The sequence below is a fragment of the Siphateles boraxobius genome, unplaced genomic scaffold (assembly GCF_051911475.1).
Source record: "Siphateles boraxobius isolate OS27281-9 unplaced genomic scaffold, OSU_SipBor_1 18, whole genome shotgun sequence".
Classification (NCBI taxonomy): Eukaryota; Metazoa; Chordata; class Actinopteri; order Cypriniformes; family Leuciscidae; genus Siphateles; species Siphateles boraxobius.
Genome location: NW_027508788.1, coordinates 3,483,495 through 3,500,583, shown reverse-complemented (window position 1 = coordinate 3,500,583; position 17,089 = coordinate 3,483,495). Strand labels below are relative to the sequence as shown.

At 38.0% G+C, this 17,089-nt stretch overlaps 1 protein-coding gene across 10 annotated transcripts in view; it reads right to left on the bottom strand.

Moving 5' to 3' along the window:
• rimbp2a (RIMS binding protein 2a) overlaps window positions 1-17,089 on the bottom strand; it is a 101,260-nt gene that overhangs the window by 60,311 nt on the left and 23,860 nt on the right. For all 10 annotated transcript variants that reach the window (XM_077232868.1, XM_077232870.1, XM_077232871.1 and 7 more), the window contains exon 2: window positions 13,722-13,850. In XM_077232868.1, the coding sequence (XP_077088983.1) occupies window positions 13,722-13,847 (126 nt within the window). In that variant the 5' untranslated portion in view covers window positions 13,848-13,850. The remainder of the gene's footprint in view (window positions 1-13,721; window positions 13,851-17,089) is intronic.

The following is a 17,089-nucleotide window of genomic DNA, read 5'->3' as shown; positions in this document are numbered from 1 at the left end:
ATTAAGTATGTAACATGTAAATGTATTTATAGTATACTTAGCCAAAATAAATGGTTTTCAAATTGTAGTATTTTCTTCTTTTTTTCACTAGGGAATGTACCCTCAGTTTCAGTGTGTTTTAGGCCATGTCCACACTAATACATTTTCATTTGAAAAAGCATATTTTTTTCTCCATTTTGGCCTTCCGTCCACACTGATACAGTGTTTTATTAATGAAAACGAACCTTTTGAAAATGCTCTCCAAAGTGGATACATTTGAAAACGCCATTTTCGTGTTGAAGTGTGGACTATCAAAACGTAGGTATTTAAAAACGATGACGTAAGTTCAGTCATGTGACGCATATTGTACCAATAGATATTCATATTTATATCGATATTGTGCCCATTATAGTATGTGCTATTCACTTTCACACTGTTGCTAAAATATGTTACTTTGCACACTCTATGGTACCTGAACGCGGTGAGATATTTTGCTAAATAAAATTATCCTGTCAGAAGAATTACATGATAAATGTATTATTTATTTTTCCGTCTGTGTCATCTCAGTGAGCTTTTACGTATGCGCAGTAAGGTGAATTTAGTGTTTTCAGGCGTTTTCCAAAAGTTTCTCATCCACACTGAAACGTTGGAAAATGCCTGAAAACGCTAGTGTGGAAGGAGAGCGTTTTTAAACGAAAACGCCATTTTCAAATGTATCCAGATTAATGACATAGCCTTAGTTTGGTTTCCCCTTTGCCTGTTTGCTTATGTTATTGATCCTTGTTTGTTTCTATAGTTACTGATTACCTCATTGCTCCCTATGTATTTAATAGTGATGGGAAGTCAAAATGAACAAATCTTTATTCGAGTCATTACGTTCATTTAAGTGGCTTTAAATTTTATACTTTTAGCAGCCAAATTCCCTGAATACATCCACCAACGCTTGACCATATTTTGAATAAAGAAATCATTATAATGCAGCCAAAGATAATTTAAAGGGAACATAAATATTTAATTTACCTTCCGAGTCTTTTGTTCTTTGTCACGTGACAGACGCAATGAAAGGATTGTTCATGAATGACCCATCAGCAGCATTTAAACCCTTAGTTTCCTCACTTCTTGGTTACGTGTTGTTTACGATTAAAGGGTTATCTCACACAAAAATGAAAATTCTGTCATCATTTACACACCCTTATGTCACTCCAAACGCATAAGACTTTCGATTATCTTCGGAACACAAATAAAGATGTTTTTTTTAAGAAATCTGAGATATTTCTATGTCTCAGATATTTATATTCGCCATATAAAGCAATCAAGTCATTTCAGAAAATTTGGACTAATCCACTTGATTCATACGGATTAGTTTTATGATCTTTTTTAGGAACTTTTTGAAGTGTCAAAGTGATAGTTGCGTAGGCTGTCAATGGAGGGACAAAAATCGCACAGATTCAATCAAAAATATCTTAATTTGTGTTCTGAAGATGAATTGAAGTCTTACGGGTTTGGAATGACAAGAGGGTGAGTAAATAATGATAATCTTCTGTGTGTTCCTTGTTAGATTGATATTACAGAATGTTTTTATTCTCTACTCCTTTCATAGTTTTCTTTATCACAGCCATGCTGTAACCGTTTGCTCTAATACTCACACAGACCTATGTACATAGTTTCCCCTGCCTATTAATAATAAAACATTTAAGATAAATAATTGATAGTATATTTGCCTACTGTGGTGCTGTTACATTCACTGTTTAAGTAACTGCCAGTCACATAAAAATAACACTACTTGAAATATTTTAACCATGACAGGTTTCAAGTGCAAAGTTGTATTTAAAAGGAAAGTAGTAATATTTCCTCTTTCATCTTGTTAATATCCTGGCCACTCTTTTCAATAAAATGAAAGTAAATGGGGCTCCACATCAAACTCCAAAATGACAGAAAAAAAAAATATTATAATAATATATCATTACATTTGTCCATATTACTTATGTACTAAATTTTAAGTCTTCTAGAGCCATAAAATATTATTTTGTGAGAAAAGTTTGAAATTTTACACTACTGTTCAAAAGTGTGGGGTCAATAAAATGTTTTCATGTCCAGTCTCTTTATATTATAAAATATTTTATACAATTAAATATACAATTTAAAACAACTGTTTTCTATTTTAATATATTACAATCCCGGTCTTTGGTGTTGAAGAAAGGGAAGGTGACGGACAAGTTCTGCTTCAGGTTAGAAGGATGCTAAAGTGTCCTGAGCAGGCATCGTCTCGAGGACAGGGAGGAAGTGGAAGGCAGCTTAGGCAGTCTAACAGGCAGAAGCTAGGCTGAAGCACAAGGCTCTCCTCGGGACTGTGGCACAGGGCAGGGCTGGACTCGGAAGTTCAACATCAACCTGTTGCAACACTGCCAGTGGGAGGGAAAGATCGAGGCTAGTGCAAGAAGAAGTGAGTGCTTCAGTGCAGTAAGAACGAGCAAGCAGGGTTGTAGCAATGAAGAAACAGGGTGCCTGCATGAAGTGGGAGCAATAGAGCGGAAGGTCACCTAGCATGATATATGGAAGTGGAACCTTTAGAGGATCAAGTACTTGATTCAGGGGGTATACAACCCCCCCTTAGCCCAGCCTGCCTGTTCGTTTGGGGCAAGGTAGAAACTCCAGCTTGCCCCCTGTTTTCCAAGGCAGGATCTCTTGAACACATCTTGAGCAGCTGCTACCGAGTCCTGGGCAAGGGCCTTTAAAAATAAATCTTCCTGAGCCCAAACTTTTGAACGGTAACGAAAGCTGCTGTTAACAGAAAATCTTGACACCACCCGAAGTTCTCCTTTGAAAGATCATATGAGAAATAGTGATGCCCAGTTCGAATCGTTTTTTGAAAACGAATCGTTTTTTGAAATCGGATCTTTTCAATGAATCAATTAATAGAGTTCAAATTGAATGATTTAAACAAATCGGACTGATATCCAAGTTCGGTTCACTAAAAAATACAGTTTTAATGGTGAACAGCCCCCTGGAGGGGAAGATTATCATGAGACGTTTTCTTTAGCGTTACATGGAAGAAACACATACAGGTTTGGAACAATATGAGGGTAATGAGAGACTTTTAATTAAAACTTCAAACCCATTGCTTCATTGTAATTGCTTAATTTCTGGTACAGTTCTAAAGTGTGTTTTAAAGTACGGCAAACTTTCTCAGCGGTGCTCAAGCTCAGTTAAATTTGTGCATGTCACTTCCCATCTCCAGTCAGCGGGACGAAATTGATCTGTTGCAACTGAGGCTTGTAACAAAAGCCATTATTATGGTCTGTCAGTTTTCCATTACCAACCTGTCCTCGCTCACCAGTGGGCTTGTTGCCAGGGCAACAGCTCCAGCATCACACCACTTGGAACACAGCAGACAATTCAGGGACTTCCTGTGCATTTTTCCTTACAGAAAACAACTGCTGCATTCACTCATTAAACTTTTCACCAGGGCAGAGGAGCTTCAGACAACATGCTGGAATTCAAAAGTGTGATTATTGCCAAAACCTGGATGAATAAGCAACAAAACCACACTCCAAACTGAAACAACCGTACCGAGACCCAGCTGAAGATGTGGTCTCGGTCCGGTCTCTGTATTTTTTTCCATACTATGGAAGTCAATGGGGCCCATCAACTGTTTGGTTACTGAGTAAATATGTGCTATTATTAGCCCCATATCCATATTAGTACAGAGTTAGTACAGCGCGTACTGCATGGTTTAACTTAACATGCATTTCTCTCTATAGGCACATTCACTATACTGTGGAGATGACGAGCCAGCATTGTCAACTTTGCAGCTTACACTGACACATAAAAAACCAGTTTATTAATACATTTTTAAAATGTTAGCAATGTTACATATAATATTCTTTCCCAACCCTGAAACTAGTAGACTAATTGCTTAAATGAACGACTACTAGTCTACTAGAAATTCTTTAGTTAAGGGCAGCCCTAAATGAAATTGCTGCTGTGGGTGTAATTTCAAGACTTTTAGTTAAACTCTTCAACAGCCGACCTTTTGGGCTGTAGTATCAATGCCAAAAACACAGCAGTTGCCAATCACAAATAGGACTTTCATGTGTTTCAAAGCTCTCGCATCTGTTTTGTGTGTGCATGAGTGTCTATGTGGATTTTACTGAGGGATCTTGCATAATCTCATAGAACAGTCTGCTGTAACACAATAGTAATACTACCAATCGCACGGTCACGTGTGTGCCAGTTCTCCAGCTGGTTTGCATGCTACACTACATTAGCAGACACAGTCACAGCCAGTCAACCTACTGCCCCATCAGTACCAACCCAGCCAGAGCCAGCAGTGTTACGGGAACAAGGACTGGCAAACCAAACAGCTCGACATATTCAACTTATCATATATAACAAGTCAAAAGCCCTGCAAGCGGGATGGAAGCATTAACCAGGGAGCTGATGAGCCATTGGACCAACAAATCAAGTCGACCGTCAACCCTCCCCACAGAGACATGTCCAGAATTCATTTGGAAAATGAACGGAAGATAGACTCACTCCAGCTGTGTGCCGACAGCCATGGGACCATGACAACTGCGATAGGAGTGGGGGAAAAACAGCTCATGGACACCTAATGTATGATCTAATGTAGACATCTACACCTAACCATGACCTTGACCAGCTACTCAGGATATCCGCATGTTTGCAGCCTCTGGACTAAGCAGCAAGACATCATCACAATCCACCACCTGACTCCAGATGCTGCCAGGTCAAATGTCTCCTGGCACATCTGGTTCATGCCATATTCTTGTCTTGCTTTGCAGTATTCCAGAGCTGAAACGATCCAGCGTACGCTCCGTTCTAAGCCATATAGGAGCGGCATGTAGACATAACAGCACGGCATTTCACTCACATTTGCTTTGCTACTGATCTCATTCATAACAAATATGATCTGTGTGTGCACTGTACCTTAACGGTAGCCACTTCCACCTATCTTTCTCCTCCTTAGCGCTCCCACTCCGTTATATCACTGGTTGCCAGGAGTGGCAGTGACGACACGTCTGCGGTGTGTTTGTGTGTGGCTCTGTGCTCATGCGTGCGTGTCTCTGCAAAGGCCCTGAGCTGGAACAGGAGACAGACAGTGTGAGAGCATCTCCAAGCTCTCTAGGAGTGGTGCAACAGAACGGTGCGTTCCCTTTCTTACTCCTCTCCCCGTCTCACACACACACACACACACGCTCATAAAGAAATGCGCATGCTCCCCGAGATGCTCTCCTGCTCTCATTCAGTATGCACACACAGGCTTTCTCTCTCTCTGTCCTACACTTGCACACTCACAAATGGAGAGCAGTGAAGTGTAGAGCCACTCCCATCACTGATGTGTAAATCATTTGCTTTTTTCATGCATTTCTTATGCTGCAAGTGCCAATTCAATGTATCTTATCATTTTTAGTATCGTGTATTGTGTATTATGTGTATTATTTTTGTGACATAATTGGCAATTACAAATGTTAGTTATTTTGTGATTTTTGTGTATATCAATCTGTATTTAATAACTGTCTATATCAGGAGTTTTCAAACAAATATCCCCTTGTGGCAGCTATATATAAAATATTAAATAAAATATTATTGTCATGAACTGCTCAAAGGGGGCTTTCACACTGGCAGTTTAGTTCGGAACGGGGCATGGTTCACATGAAAAGTCGCTAATGTGAACGCTGTCATGTGGACCCGGGTGCGCACTGGGGTACCGGACCCGAGACTACCTGGAGGAGGTGGTCTGAGTTCGGTTGCTCCTGACGAGCCCAGTGTAAAAGCCCTCTCAGACTTTGGGTTGAGGATCCACATGCAGCCTTTATTTGGGGCAATCCAGAATTGTAGTCCATAAAAACAGGCAATTGGTCAAAACATCCAAACAATATCAACAGGGTAGACAAGAATAATCAAAGAAACCAGACAGGAGACCAAAGAAACCATGCGGTGTTGATACATACAAGACTTTGCAACCAAAGTCTGAAAACACAAGGGCTGTTTTGGATGGAGATCATGAGATCATGGATAAAGCTGGTGTAGCTGGTGGATGTAAAAATTATATGAAAAAGAAGTTGTAAATAAGGCTATGTTTACACGGAAACGATCTGAAGAGAAAACGCAAAAGTGGCGTTGCGTTATCACTTTTTATTCTGCGTTTAGACGAGCGTTATGGGGGGGAAATCCGCGTGCATATGGTGACGCAAAAGTGTGTGAAACTCGATGTAGTATGCACTCCAGGCGGCTAGGTGGCAATGTGAAGCACTGCCACACAACAACACCAATATCTGAGAATATTTTGTACAACTGCTGAAAAGACTCTTGTACGTTTATCAGAGCTGCTAGGGCAACTTGAAGGTCCGACCATAGACAGTAAAAGAAATGGACACAGCGACCCTATTGATTTCAACGGAGAAGACTGAAGCCCAATTATGTCTGATGGCTGAGCGACTGCGCAGGCTCAAACTGAGCTTGACAACAGTCTGACAGTTGTAAATCTTCTAGTAGCTGTGGCAAGACAAATCTGAATCACCTAATTCCTCAAAAACGTTGTTGAAATATTTTGTCCCGTTGCTTTTATGGACCTTCTATCTATGGGCTTCACCCTTGACTTTATGCCTCTATGTCCCCCCGATTGCCTCATAGACAGTAAAAGATTGACTGCGAGCTCCTCCTCCTGTCTATACGGTAATGTCTCTATTGTGCGACATAAAGTCGCGTGGGTATGACGCAATCGTTAACCTATTTTTAATTAAAAAACGTCTTCTACGAGGCCATAACGTAAGATACAAAGTAATGGAGCCTTTTATACATTGTCGTGTTTCTTTAGAAATAAATAATGGAAAAATGAAGTCGTTGGACGCCTCAGATGTAAAGTTATTCGCTGTCAAAGTGACGCCAAAATGAATGGGAGTCAATGGAATGCTAACAGCAGGTAAAGTTCTGCTACAATGGCGGCTCCCGCGAGGCTTCAGTTTCCGGCTGATGGATTACCCCCTTGAGTCTGACGTATGGAAATAATTCGACATGTTGGTTGTTATTTTGCTGTACTGGCGCATGCCTGTGACGTAAACGCATACGCGACGAGAGCCACCGTGAGCAGATTTGTGTTTTTACCCTTTAGACGGGAACACGACAGCGGATCGTTTTTAAGATTTCCACTCTGGAGGGTGGTTTCACTTTTTTGCGTTTTTAAGCCCCCAAAACGCCGTCGCCGTGTAAACAAAAGGCACATCCGATAAAATATTTTTACGTTTTTTGTTTTTTTACGGCCTAAATTTTAAAAAGCATATATATATTTGTTTATTTTAATTTTTTTTACTTTTTGATAATTATGATTTTTTTGTAATTTACTACTTTTTATTATCCCCTTTTTAATGTATTAAATTGATTATTATTATGTTTCTTTGTCATTTTTATATTTGTAAACAGTTTTTCTTTAAACTTTTCCTCAGAAACCCTTTTGCAGAACTAAATATTTATAGTTACTAGATGTTGAAAAATAATTACATCATACTACTGCCATCTATTCACCAGTTGTTTCTCTTACCTGTGTAATAAAAACCCTGCACCTAAGTTCATCCTCTACCTTTGTATTAGTATTATTACATTACAACTGTGACACCTCCAATATGATTCAAACTAATTGCAGCAAGACATTCCTCCTGGGTTTTTTTCTCTCTTTTTTGATAGGTGAACAGCATATTTAATTTTTCACATTTGAAATTGAGGCTGTACGTAGTAGACATACACTATGTCTAATGGGTTAAACTGCAAATTTCATAGCAACAAACCTAGACATGAGACAACGTTGAAATATTTAAATTTACATTTGAAGGGAGAGTAGGTAGAAATCCCCAAAAATACTTTTTTCCAAATTTGTTTAAACTGTCTTTATATATCAATGCATAATTAAAATGTAAGTACTCTGGAAAATAAATTATAAAAATCGAGTGTCTGTAGTCCTCTCAGGACTGTAATAAACACAGCTCATTATTCCATTCGGGGCGAAAGAAATGATTGGCTGGGGCGACTGTCACTCTCCCTCGCTACCATGGATACCACCTCTGCTGATACAGGAGCAGCCCAAATGATCGCACCCGTTTGAAGAGGCAACGAAGCTAGTAATAACAATTATGGCAGAGAAAGAACAGTCAAAATTCTCAGTACCTGCATATAGAGGCAGCGAAGTCAAACCAGTTAAAAAAAGGAAGACAGTATTTGAAAAGGCTATGAACAAAAAGTATTTGGATAACTCAAGAAATCATACGAGAATCAATATCGGCGTGGCTTTCCAGCGGTGGCGACAACTGAGGGATCTCAAGGGGCTGAAAAGTGACTCCATGATGGCTTTATTTCTGCTGGACAGGTAATCTTGCTGTTTTCATTTTGATGCCATTTATTTTTTCATGAAGCATGTATCACTAGCACACGTAGCTACCTAATATAGCTACCTAACGTTACGTAGCATAACTAACGTTACACTGGCTTAGCAGTGTAACTTTGGTGTCGACTAGTATAACGTTACTGTTAGAGAATCAGGGTTGAGACGATAAATAAGCAATAGGCCTATCTGCAATTGAAAGCTGTTTTGTTTAATTTCGCCAAATCTAACGTTAGGTTAAAAAGTTTAGGGGATCTATTTCCAGTGTTGGGCAGTAACGCGTTACTAGTAACGCATTACTGTAACGCAGTTACTTTTGACAGTAACTCACTGTAACGCATTACTTTTTAAATAAATTAGCTCCGTTACCGTTATCATGGTGCGTTGTCCGTTACTTTTTTAAATTAATTAAATTTGGCCGACAGCCTAACCTGTTTGCAGCAGCGACGCATTGTAGGATTGGTGGTAGGGTTGCTTGCCACCCGTCCCTTAAAATACGGAATTGTCCCGTATTTAAATGATGCGTCCCGTATCAAATCAATAAGGGAAGCGATTTGTCCCGTATTTTACATAAGGCCCACACATAGCCTAGTTGGATAAATACATAAGGATTTACAAAACTATTAGCAAATAGCCTATAAAGAAATACATTTCACAATAATGTTAGATTATGATTAGAATCAAATGAATTTTGTCCATTTTCTAAGCTTAGAAAATGCACATTTATACGGGCTGAATTTATAGGCCTAAAATATTGTTCAGTAATTCTGTGAATTACACTGCGCAAACCAAAGTAATACTACCCACCGGATGAAGAAGGATTGGCTCTCAATCTCCACAGAACAAAATATTTATTTTATTTTATTTTTAGTGTTCGCATTTATGAGGAAGAAACAATGTTACGGACGTGACTGTTCTCCGTACGTGAGCGCTCTGAAAGCAGCACTAAAATATGCTTTAAAACTTTCACAGAGACATCAAACAGAAAGCACAAAACCTTTCTTTAAAGTGAATTTCGTTTTCTATTAATTGTATCTTAATTTTAATCAATGTTTCATCAACCAATTGTCTGGATTTAATAAATAAGAAGTAAATATAGCAGACGATAGATAATCACGAAGCGGAGGCGCCAGCGCATGAACTGGAGCTCGTCTCATAAATGAACCGAAACTCGGCGTATAAGGTAACCTACTTGCCTCACAGACATGTGTGCTTTTAAACAGAACAATTCAAAACGAAAGAAAACAGACTACAGACTGCTCTCTGCTAATGCAATCCGTATGAAATGTGCATTTCTCTCTGGCGCGTCTACTGCGAAGATCAGGAGTCAGCATAGCGAGTCACCTCAGAAATCCTTGTGATATATTCAGTTTGTGCTGGTCTGACTTAAATAAAATAGTGTTTAAAAATTACTTTATGTTTAAGTCAGTTTTGTGTTTGTGTAGACCATAACGCATAAAAGAACATTAATGGGAACATTAAAGAATGTTTTTTTAAAGTAACTAAAAAGTTACTTTTAACAGTAATGCATTACTTTTTGGTGTAAGTAATCAACAAAGTAATTGAGTTACTTTTAGAATGAAGTAACTAGTAACTGTAACTATAGTTACTATATCTTAGTAACTAGCACAACACTGTCTATTTCTATACCTAGCTTTACCCTCTGCCTAAACTTTGTTCCTATGTTCACCGTGAACTTTACCTGCTCCGTTTTTTCACGTTTGGTTTGTTGTTATATGCTCTACATATGTTTACCTATGTATTTATGTTGTATCTGCAGTGTTGTGCGTGAACGCGTTCATTGACCGATAGTTCATGAACTCGTTCATAGTTTGGGTGAACGTGAACTGAAGGTAGCCTACTGTATTACTGCCTGATGAACGTTATTGTGAACGCGTTCATTCTGGTGTCTGTGAACGCAAACGCACGCTCTCTCAGTTTAACTTCGTTCAATAGGGTGGCAGATATCTATAGTCTTCCTGGCGAAAACCCGGATAAACACACGTAAACAGGCCTTAATATGTAGCGAAAAAAACACCCAATCTGGCAACACAAGCCAGTGCCAACAGTGCACAACAGGCCGCCGCATGCGTCATCAAAACAAAAAGCAGCAGTCGACAAAGCAGCGAGGACGAGGAGGTGTCGTATCGTATGATCAGTTTTAGGTTGTGGCAATAATTTTAAAAAAATAGCTTGCTGCAACATATGGAAAAAAGAACTATGAACTAGTTAATTTTTTGGAACCGTGAACTTAGTTTAAAATTGTGAAGTATGAACTATGAACTGAAGTAGTTCATTTTAAAATTTGTGAACTGAACTTTGAACTAGTTCATGTAGAAAGTGAACTTTCCCAACACTGTGTATCTGTATGTTATACAATATATGTTGTGTGTGTGTTATATTATCTTGTGTCTGCAATGCAGTTGTGAGAAGGTGTTTGAGTGTATGTTACTCAGTTTATCTGTAAACAATCTTATGTTACGAATCTTACAAATTCATCACAGTTTAACTGATAGTAACGGCAAACCTGTATCAATTAAGCTATTTATAGCTTTGCCTTATATTTAGTTTGAGTCTGTTACGAGCTAGTAACATATTTTAAACTTTACCAGTATCGATATGCGAGCTTGATAGTGAGTACTAACAGCCATGTTAATTGTTTATATTCATACTGATAAAGTTAGTTATTTATTATTATTACTTGTGATTCTGACATGATGTCACTACATGCACTGCGCTCCTCTCTGCTCGGCGCTGGTAAACGCGTCCGACTCTTCCAGCTGAGCTAACGGCTGGGATCGCGCGTTCATGTGTTTTGGGGGCGTGGCTTTGGAATGAGCCGAGAAGGGAGGGGGTGGGAGTTAATTGAATAATGAGCTGTGTTTATTGCAGTCCTGAGAGGACTACAGACACTCGATTTTTATAATTTATTTTCCAGAGTACTTATATTTTAATTATGCATTGATATATAAAGATAGTTTAAACAGATTTGGAAAAAAGTATTTTTGGGGATTTCTACCTACCCTGCCTTTAATCATTCAGCACATCGGTTCCCAACAGGGGGGTCTCGGCCCACAAGGGGGCCTCAGTGAGCTCTTTGGGGGGTCACGTCATATTTTGAAAAGTGTTAAACAGTGAGCATTCAAGCAGAAAAAAAGGGAAAAAAAGAGCATTCAAGCAGCAGTCCGTAACTTTTTTGTGTTCAAAATTTACTAAATTTATATAACGAGCGAGTACATCATGAATCCATTTTCCAAACCGTGTTTTTGTCTTATCCTGAGTCACTCACTATGATACACCTAATAAATGTTTATATTGGGACTATTTTACACTGGTTCGGGTCGTACTGCTGCGGTGTAGCCCAGTGCCTGCGTGACTCGTCATAGACATAATAACGCAATCCTCACACTGATTGATAAACCCTCACAAATAACATGCAAGTATTGAGGTCCCAGACACCAGTCATTTTGTAATAGCCTATATTAATTATTTTTTTCCAACACACCAGTTTGAATACTGATATTTTTGTTATTGTATTTCAAATAGGGCCAATTAATAGGCTACTCCTAGGCTTACGTTTTTAAATTACAAACACCCTACTGATGTTTTTGTTATAGTATTTTCAATATTATACGCTATTATTTGTGCATAAACATATCTGGTTATAGTAATAAACATACTGTTTGTTTAAAAACAAAACATTTTGTCATCCTTGCTGCAAGCTTACAAGAATGACAACATTATTAAATGTGAAGGGGGGCCCTAAAATATTTTCTTGGGAAAAAGGGGGTCTCAGACATAAAAAGGTTGTGAACCACTGATTTAGCAGATGCTTTTATCCAAAGCAACTTACAAATGAGGACAATAGAAGCCATTAAACCAACAATAGGGCAACAATATGTAAGTGCTGTGACAATTGCAGAATCCCTGACAGCATTCAAAAGACAACTGAAAACTCGTCTCTTCCATGAGTACTTAACATAAAATAAAATATTAAAAAACCTTTCCTTCTCCTTTAAATCCTCCCTTGTCTGTTTTTTTTTTTTGCTACTCTGAGCAATGCCTGAACTTTGTATTTTGAGCACTTCCTGCGTTGTTCTTGCCTCTTCACTATGACTCGCTTGCTTTAGTCCTCAGTTGTAAGTCGCTTTGGATAAAAGCGTCTGCTAAATGACTAAATGTAAATATAATGTATATGTAATTCCCAGTTATTCTAGCACAGTGCACGTAGCAAGGTTTTTTTTTTATTAAATAAAAAAATAGACAGAAATAGAATAGAATAGAATTGTAAGTGTTAGTATTAAGTGTTGACAAAAAATATGAATCTTTAGCCGTTTCTTGAAAATACTAGCTCCTCGGGTTGAGTTAGCCAGGTCATTCCACCAACAGGGAACAGTCAAGGTAAAGGTCTGTAAAAGTGATTTGTACCTCTTTGGGATAGCACCACAAGGCGCCGTTCATTTGCAGAATGCAAGCAGACTGTCTATCTCTCACAGCCTCATGTTCATTTGTAAAATATTAAATATGGAGACTTTATATCTTTGCAATCAACACATGCGTCCTCTACTTTCATTATCTCCGTCTTTATGCAATTCATCTTGTTCTACATATGCCACTTGGAAACATATATGTTGGCATTGCTATCTCATCCTACTGCGATTTGTTTGTGTTATCTCAAGGAACAGAAAGGAGGGAAAAAAAACAGTGGAGTTCCGCTCCATTCATCCCGCAACCACACTAGACAAAGGAAATTAAGTTCACCCTCTCGGAAAATCACACAGTTACATCAGATTTTAAGGCACACAGGGGTATTAAAAGGGATTACTTAGACAGTGTGGTAGGCCATTAGCCACTCTTTGCGCTGAGGAAACAGGTCACGTTGGAGGGACACAAAAAAAGAGAAAAAAGGAAACAGATTCCCAATACAGAATGTGTTACAGTCTCCTCTGCTCTGTTGCCAAGCAACCCCAGCTGCTCCTGTTCTACCCCCCCGCCCCCGCCCCCTTGCACTGGGGCAGTCCTCTACAAATGCATCAGTTTAAGATGGCATGTCTAGTCTCAAGGGAGGGGACCAGGCCTGCACTTCCAAGATGATCCTGATAGGACAGTGCATTGCAACCACACCCTCTGTCTGCATGAATCACCTGTAATTTCCTCACATGAGACAAACACACTCAGCATTGGCTACCGTACAGGTTCTTTACTCTGATTGGTAGATGGGATGTGAGTCTGTGTAAATATAAATATAGCAGGATGGCGCCACCTTGTGCACAAGAACCATCATTGTTACTTCAACTACTGCATATGATAAATCTTAAAATTCATGTGTAAATGTAACAGGATTACTCACCTTATTTTGGGCACAGGGATGAATGGCATCTCGTGCTGCTATGATTGACAGCTGTCGCTGGATCCACAGCAGTTCAGTCTGTGACTGTCTGAGAAGCTGCTCTACATCAGTCCTTTGACCTCGCATCTCCTACCACACAGTGAATAGGTTTTTTTTTTTAAAAGCACAAATATAGGCTACAGTATGCTTCTAAAAAAAGTACCTGGTTGCGTTGGTCACACTTCCCAAACTGTAAAGTATAACATTCATTGAATAAAATATTTAACGTCAAAACAAAATATTAATAGCCTACTGTCAATGTGACGTCAGGATTGACAGCTTCTCTAAACGAAGTAGTCACTGAGGCACCAACAGACTTTTTTGGGGGATTTTCGGGAGGAGATTGAAGCTTCAACTTTAATTTCTGAGTGTCCTTAAATGTTTATTTCACACAGTAAAGTAGTTAATAGCATACACCATGTGTCAAAATGATTTATGACCCTATGATTGACAGGTGGGCGTGGCTTTCCTTTGATCTTCCCCCGCCCCTTCCTGTCCCGCCCCTTCCGGTTCCTCCCCTTCCTGTTACCTTTGACCTAGTTCCGCCCCTTCCTGTTACCTTTGACCTAGTTTCCGCCCCTTCCGGTTACACTTTCTGTCAAAATGATGGATGGTTACCTTTGACCTAGTTCCGCCCCTTGCGGTTACACTTTCTGTCAAAATGATGGATGGTTACCTTTGACCTAGTTCCGCCCCTTGCGGTTACAGCTTCTGTCAAAATGATGGATGTGTGACAGTTAGTTTGATTGTTTGATCAAGAAAAGCGAGGTATTGGCCTTGTTAACATAAGCTTTGATGTTACAGTTACAAAGTGATGTGACAGTTAGTTTGAGATGTGATTGTTTGAAGTTGGTGTTTTGGTCACCGCATCCCTGAGCTTTATCAAGGGGAGCTGTGAAAGTGATAAGAAAAAAATGTACAACTATTCACTGGACCAAGCATTATGTTCATTTAAATAAAATGGTGAAAGTTTATCTGTTCTGTAAAAAAGAATATAAAATAAAATCTCACACAAAAAGTTGAAATAAATGTACAACTATTCACTGAACCAAGCATTTCAGTTTAAATAAAATGGTGAAAGTTTATCTGTTCTTTAAAAGAATATAAAATAAAACCTCACACAAAAAGTTTAAATAAAATGGAGTCACAAAAATATTCCAAACAGTTAAAAATGTATTAGAGAGTTGAAGAAAAAAACATACAGCTTATGTAAAACCTCACACAAAAAGTTTAAATAAAATGGAGTCACAAAAATATTCCAAACAGTTAAAAATGTATTAGAGAGTTGAAGAAAAAACATACAGCTTATGTAAAACCTCACACAAAAAGTTTAAATAAAATGGAGTCACAAAAGTATTGCAAACAATCCAATTTATGAATGATCTGACTCTGTCTCAAAAACATAGGGAGCACGCGCGTCTATGTGTGTGTGTGTGTGTGTGTGTGTGTGTGTGTGTGTCAAAGCAGGAATTCACCTCCCTCCGCATTGCTGAGGACCTTGGAAGTTTATCTCACACAAAAGTTGAAAAAGCATTATGTTCATTTAAATGAAATGATTATAAAATTTACATTTAGTCATTCACAAATATTTGACACTGACTCAAGTTGAAAAACCATGCTGTTCAATTAAAAGTATATAAATTAGACAAAAATAAAATCATCTTACTGTTTCACCATGGTTGAAAAAAAACCCACAAGTGTTTCCCCTGAAGTCTTTTCTCCCTGTCACACCAGCGTGTGGCTGGCCTAGTATCTGTTTTTGTGACACGGTCCTGAGCCCATTGAAAAGCATTGTGTTCCTTTAAAAGTGTATAAATTAAAATATATCATATATAAAATAAATAGTTTACTAATTTAACTAAAGTTGAAAAGCATGTTGTTCATTTAAAATCTTACTAAATTACTGAAGTTGAAAATCATGCTGTTCATTAAAAAATCTTACTAAATTACTGAAGTTGAAAAGCATTCTGTTCATTTAAAATAAATATTTTACAAATTTACTGTACCAATTATGTTAGATTTAGATAAAATCATCTTACATTTTCACCAGGGTTGAAGTAGCTCCTATCACATAGATGTCCATATTGACCATTTAAAGTTAAAAATAACTATTTCCAAGTATTTCTCTCTCACACCAGCGTTTGACAGTTAGAGGGATGTGTTCAGTGATCAGAATGAGACTGAATGTTTTGCTAAATTTATTTCATAGTGTATAAGCATTAAAAGTTTGAAATAGTTTCAAACTTATTCAATGAATTCATAAAAAACAAATATGTTATATCGATGGTCTCTAGGGTAAAACTTGACTATATTTTTTTATTCATCAGGGTGCATGTAAAGAACTTTGAAATTTGCGGCTCTCACAAGTTATCTCACACATTGTGTGAAATGTTTAATAATTCCTCAAGTAGTATCTGTGAGAAAATCCCCACATAGGCCTATCTGTAGTGAGAGAGCAACAATGAAGACTTTTAGAATCTGTGATGCCTCAGGCCGAGCCCCATTGATAGCCTGCTTATAAGCTCCTTCCGATGACCAGCACATCTTCAGAGAAATATGTTACTTTACAATAATGTTAGCTTCAGGATATAGGGTAACAGAGCAGAGGAGCCTCTGTGCACCATGTAATGTTAGTCTGCTAACGCCTTTCCAGAGCCAAAGTTTTGTTCGTACTAAATTTATTTCAAAGCATAATCGTAAAAGTTTAAATATCTTTTAAAAATGAAAAGATTGTTTAAATGAAATCTTTACAGTTTTAATACATTCATATCTTTTAGAAGATTACTGTAATGATTTTTGTTTAACGGTGACCTAAAGTATAATTGTTATTAATATAGCCATAATGATTTTTGTACTGTAACAGCATATTCTACCCCGTACACCTAAACACGACCATCACAGAAAACTGCATTTTTACATTGTTTTTTACATACTGTTTTGCACTCTCACACACTAAGTTGGTTCCATAAACTCAAATAAAGTATATAACTCAATGTATAATGACAAAATGTATTCAAACAATTTAACCTTAGTTTTAGCTAAATAATATATATAAAAATTATATATATATACAAATATAAAATATAAAAACTCCTTACATTTTCATTGAACTGAAGAAGTAGTAGAAACTAACAATAAAAAAACAAATAGTTTAAGATGTCATAAACAAAAACCCTCCCAGATCCTTCAGGGATAAACTACAGGGTGAGATGAAGCTTCACACCCTCACAGAGACGAGAGGAGTGACAGGCCAGATGAGCCTCTGGGGTCACAATGCCCCAGCATATGCAAAGTTAGTCTGCTTTCCACTGTTTTATTCATATTAAACT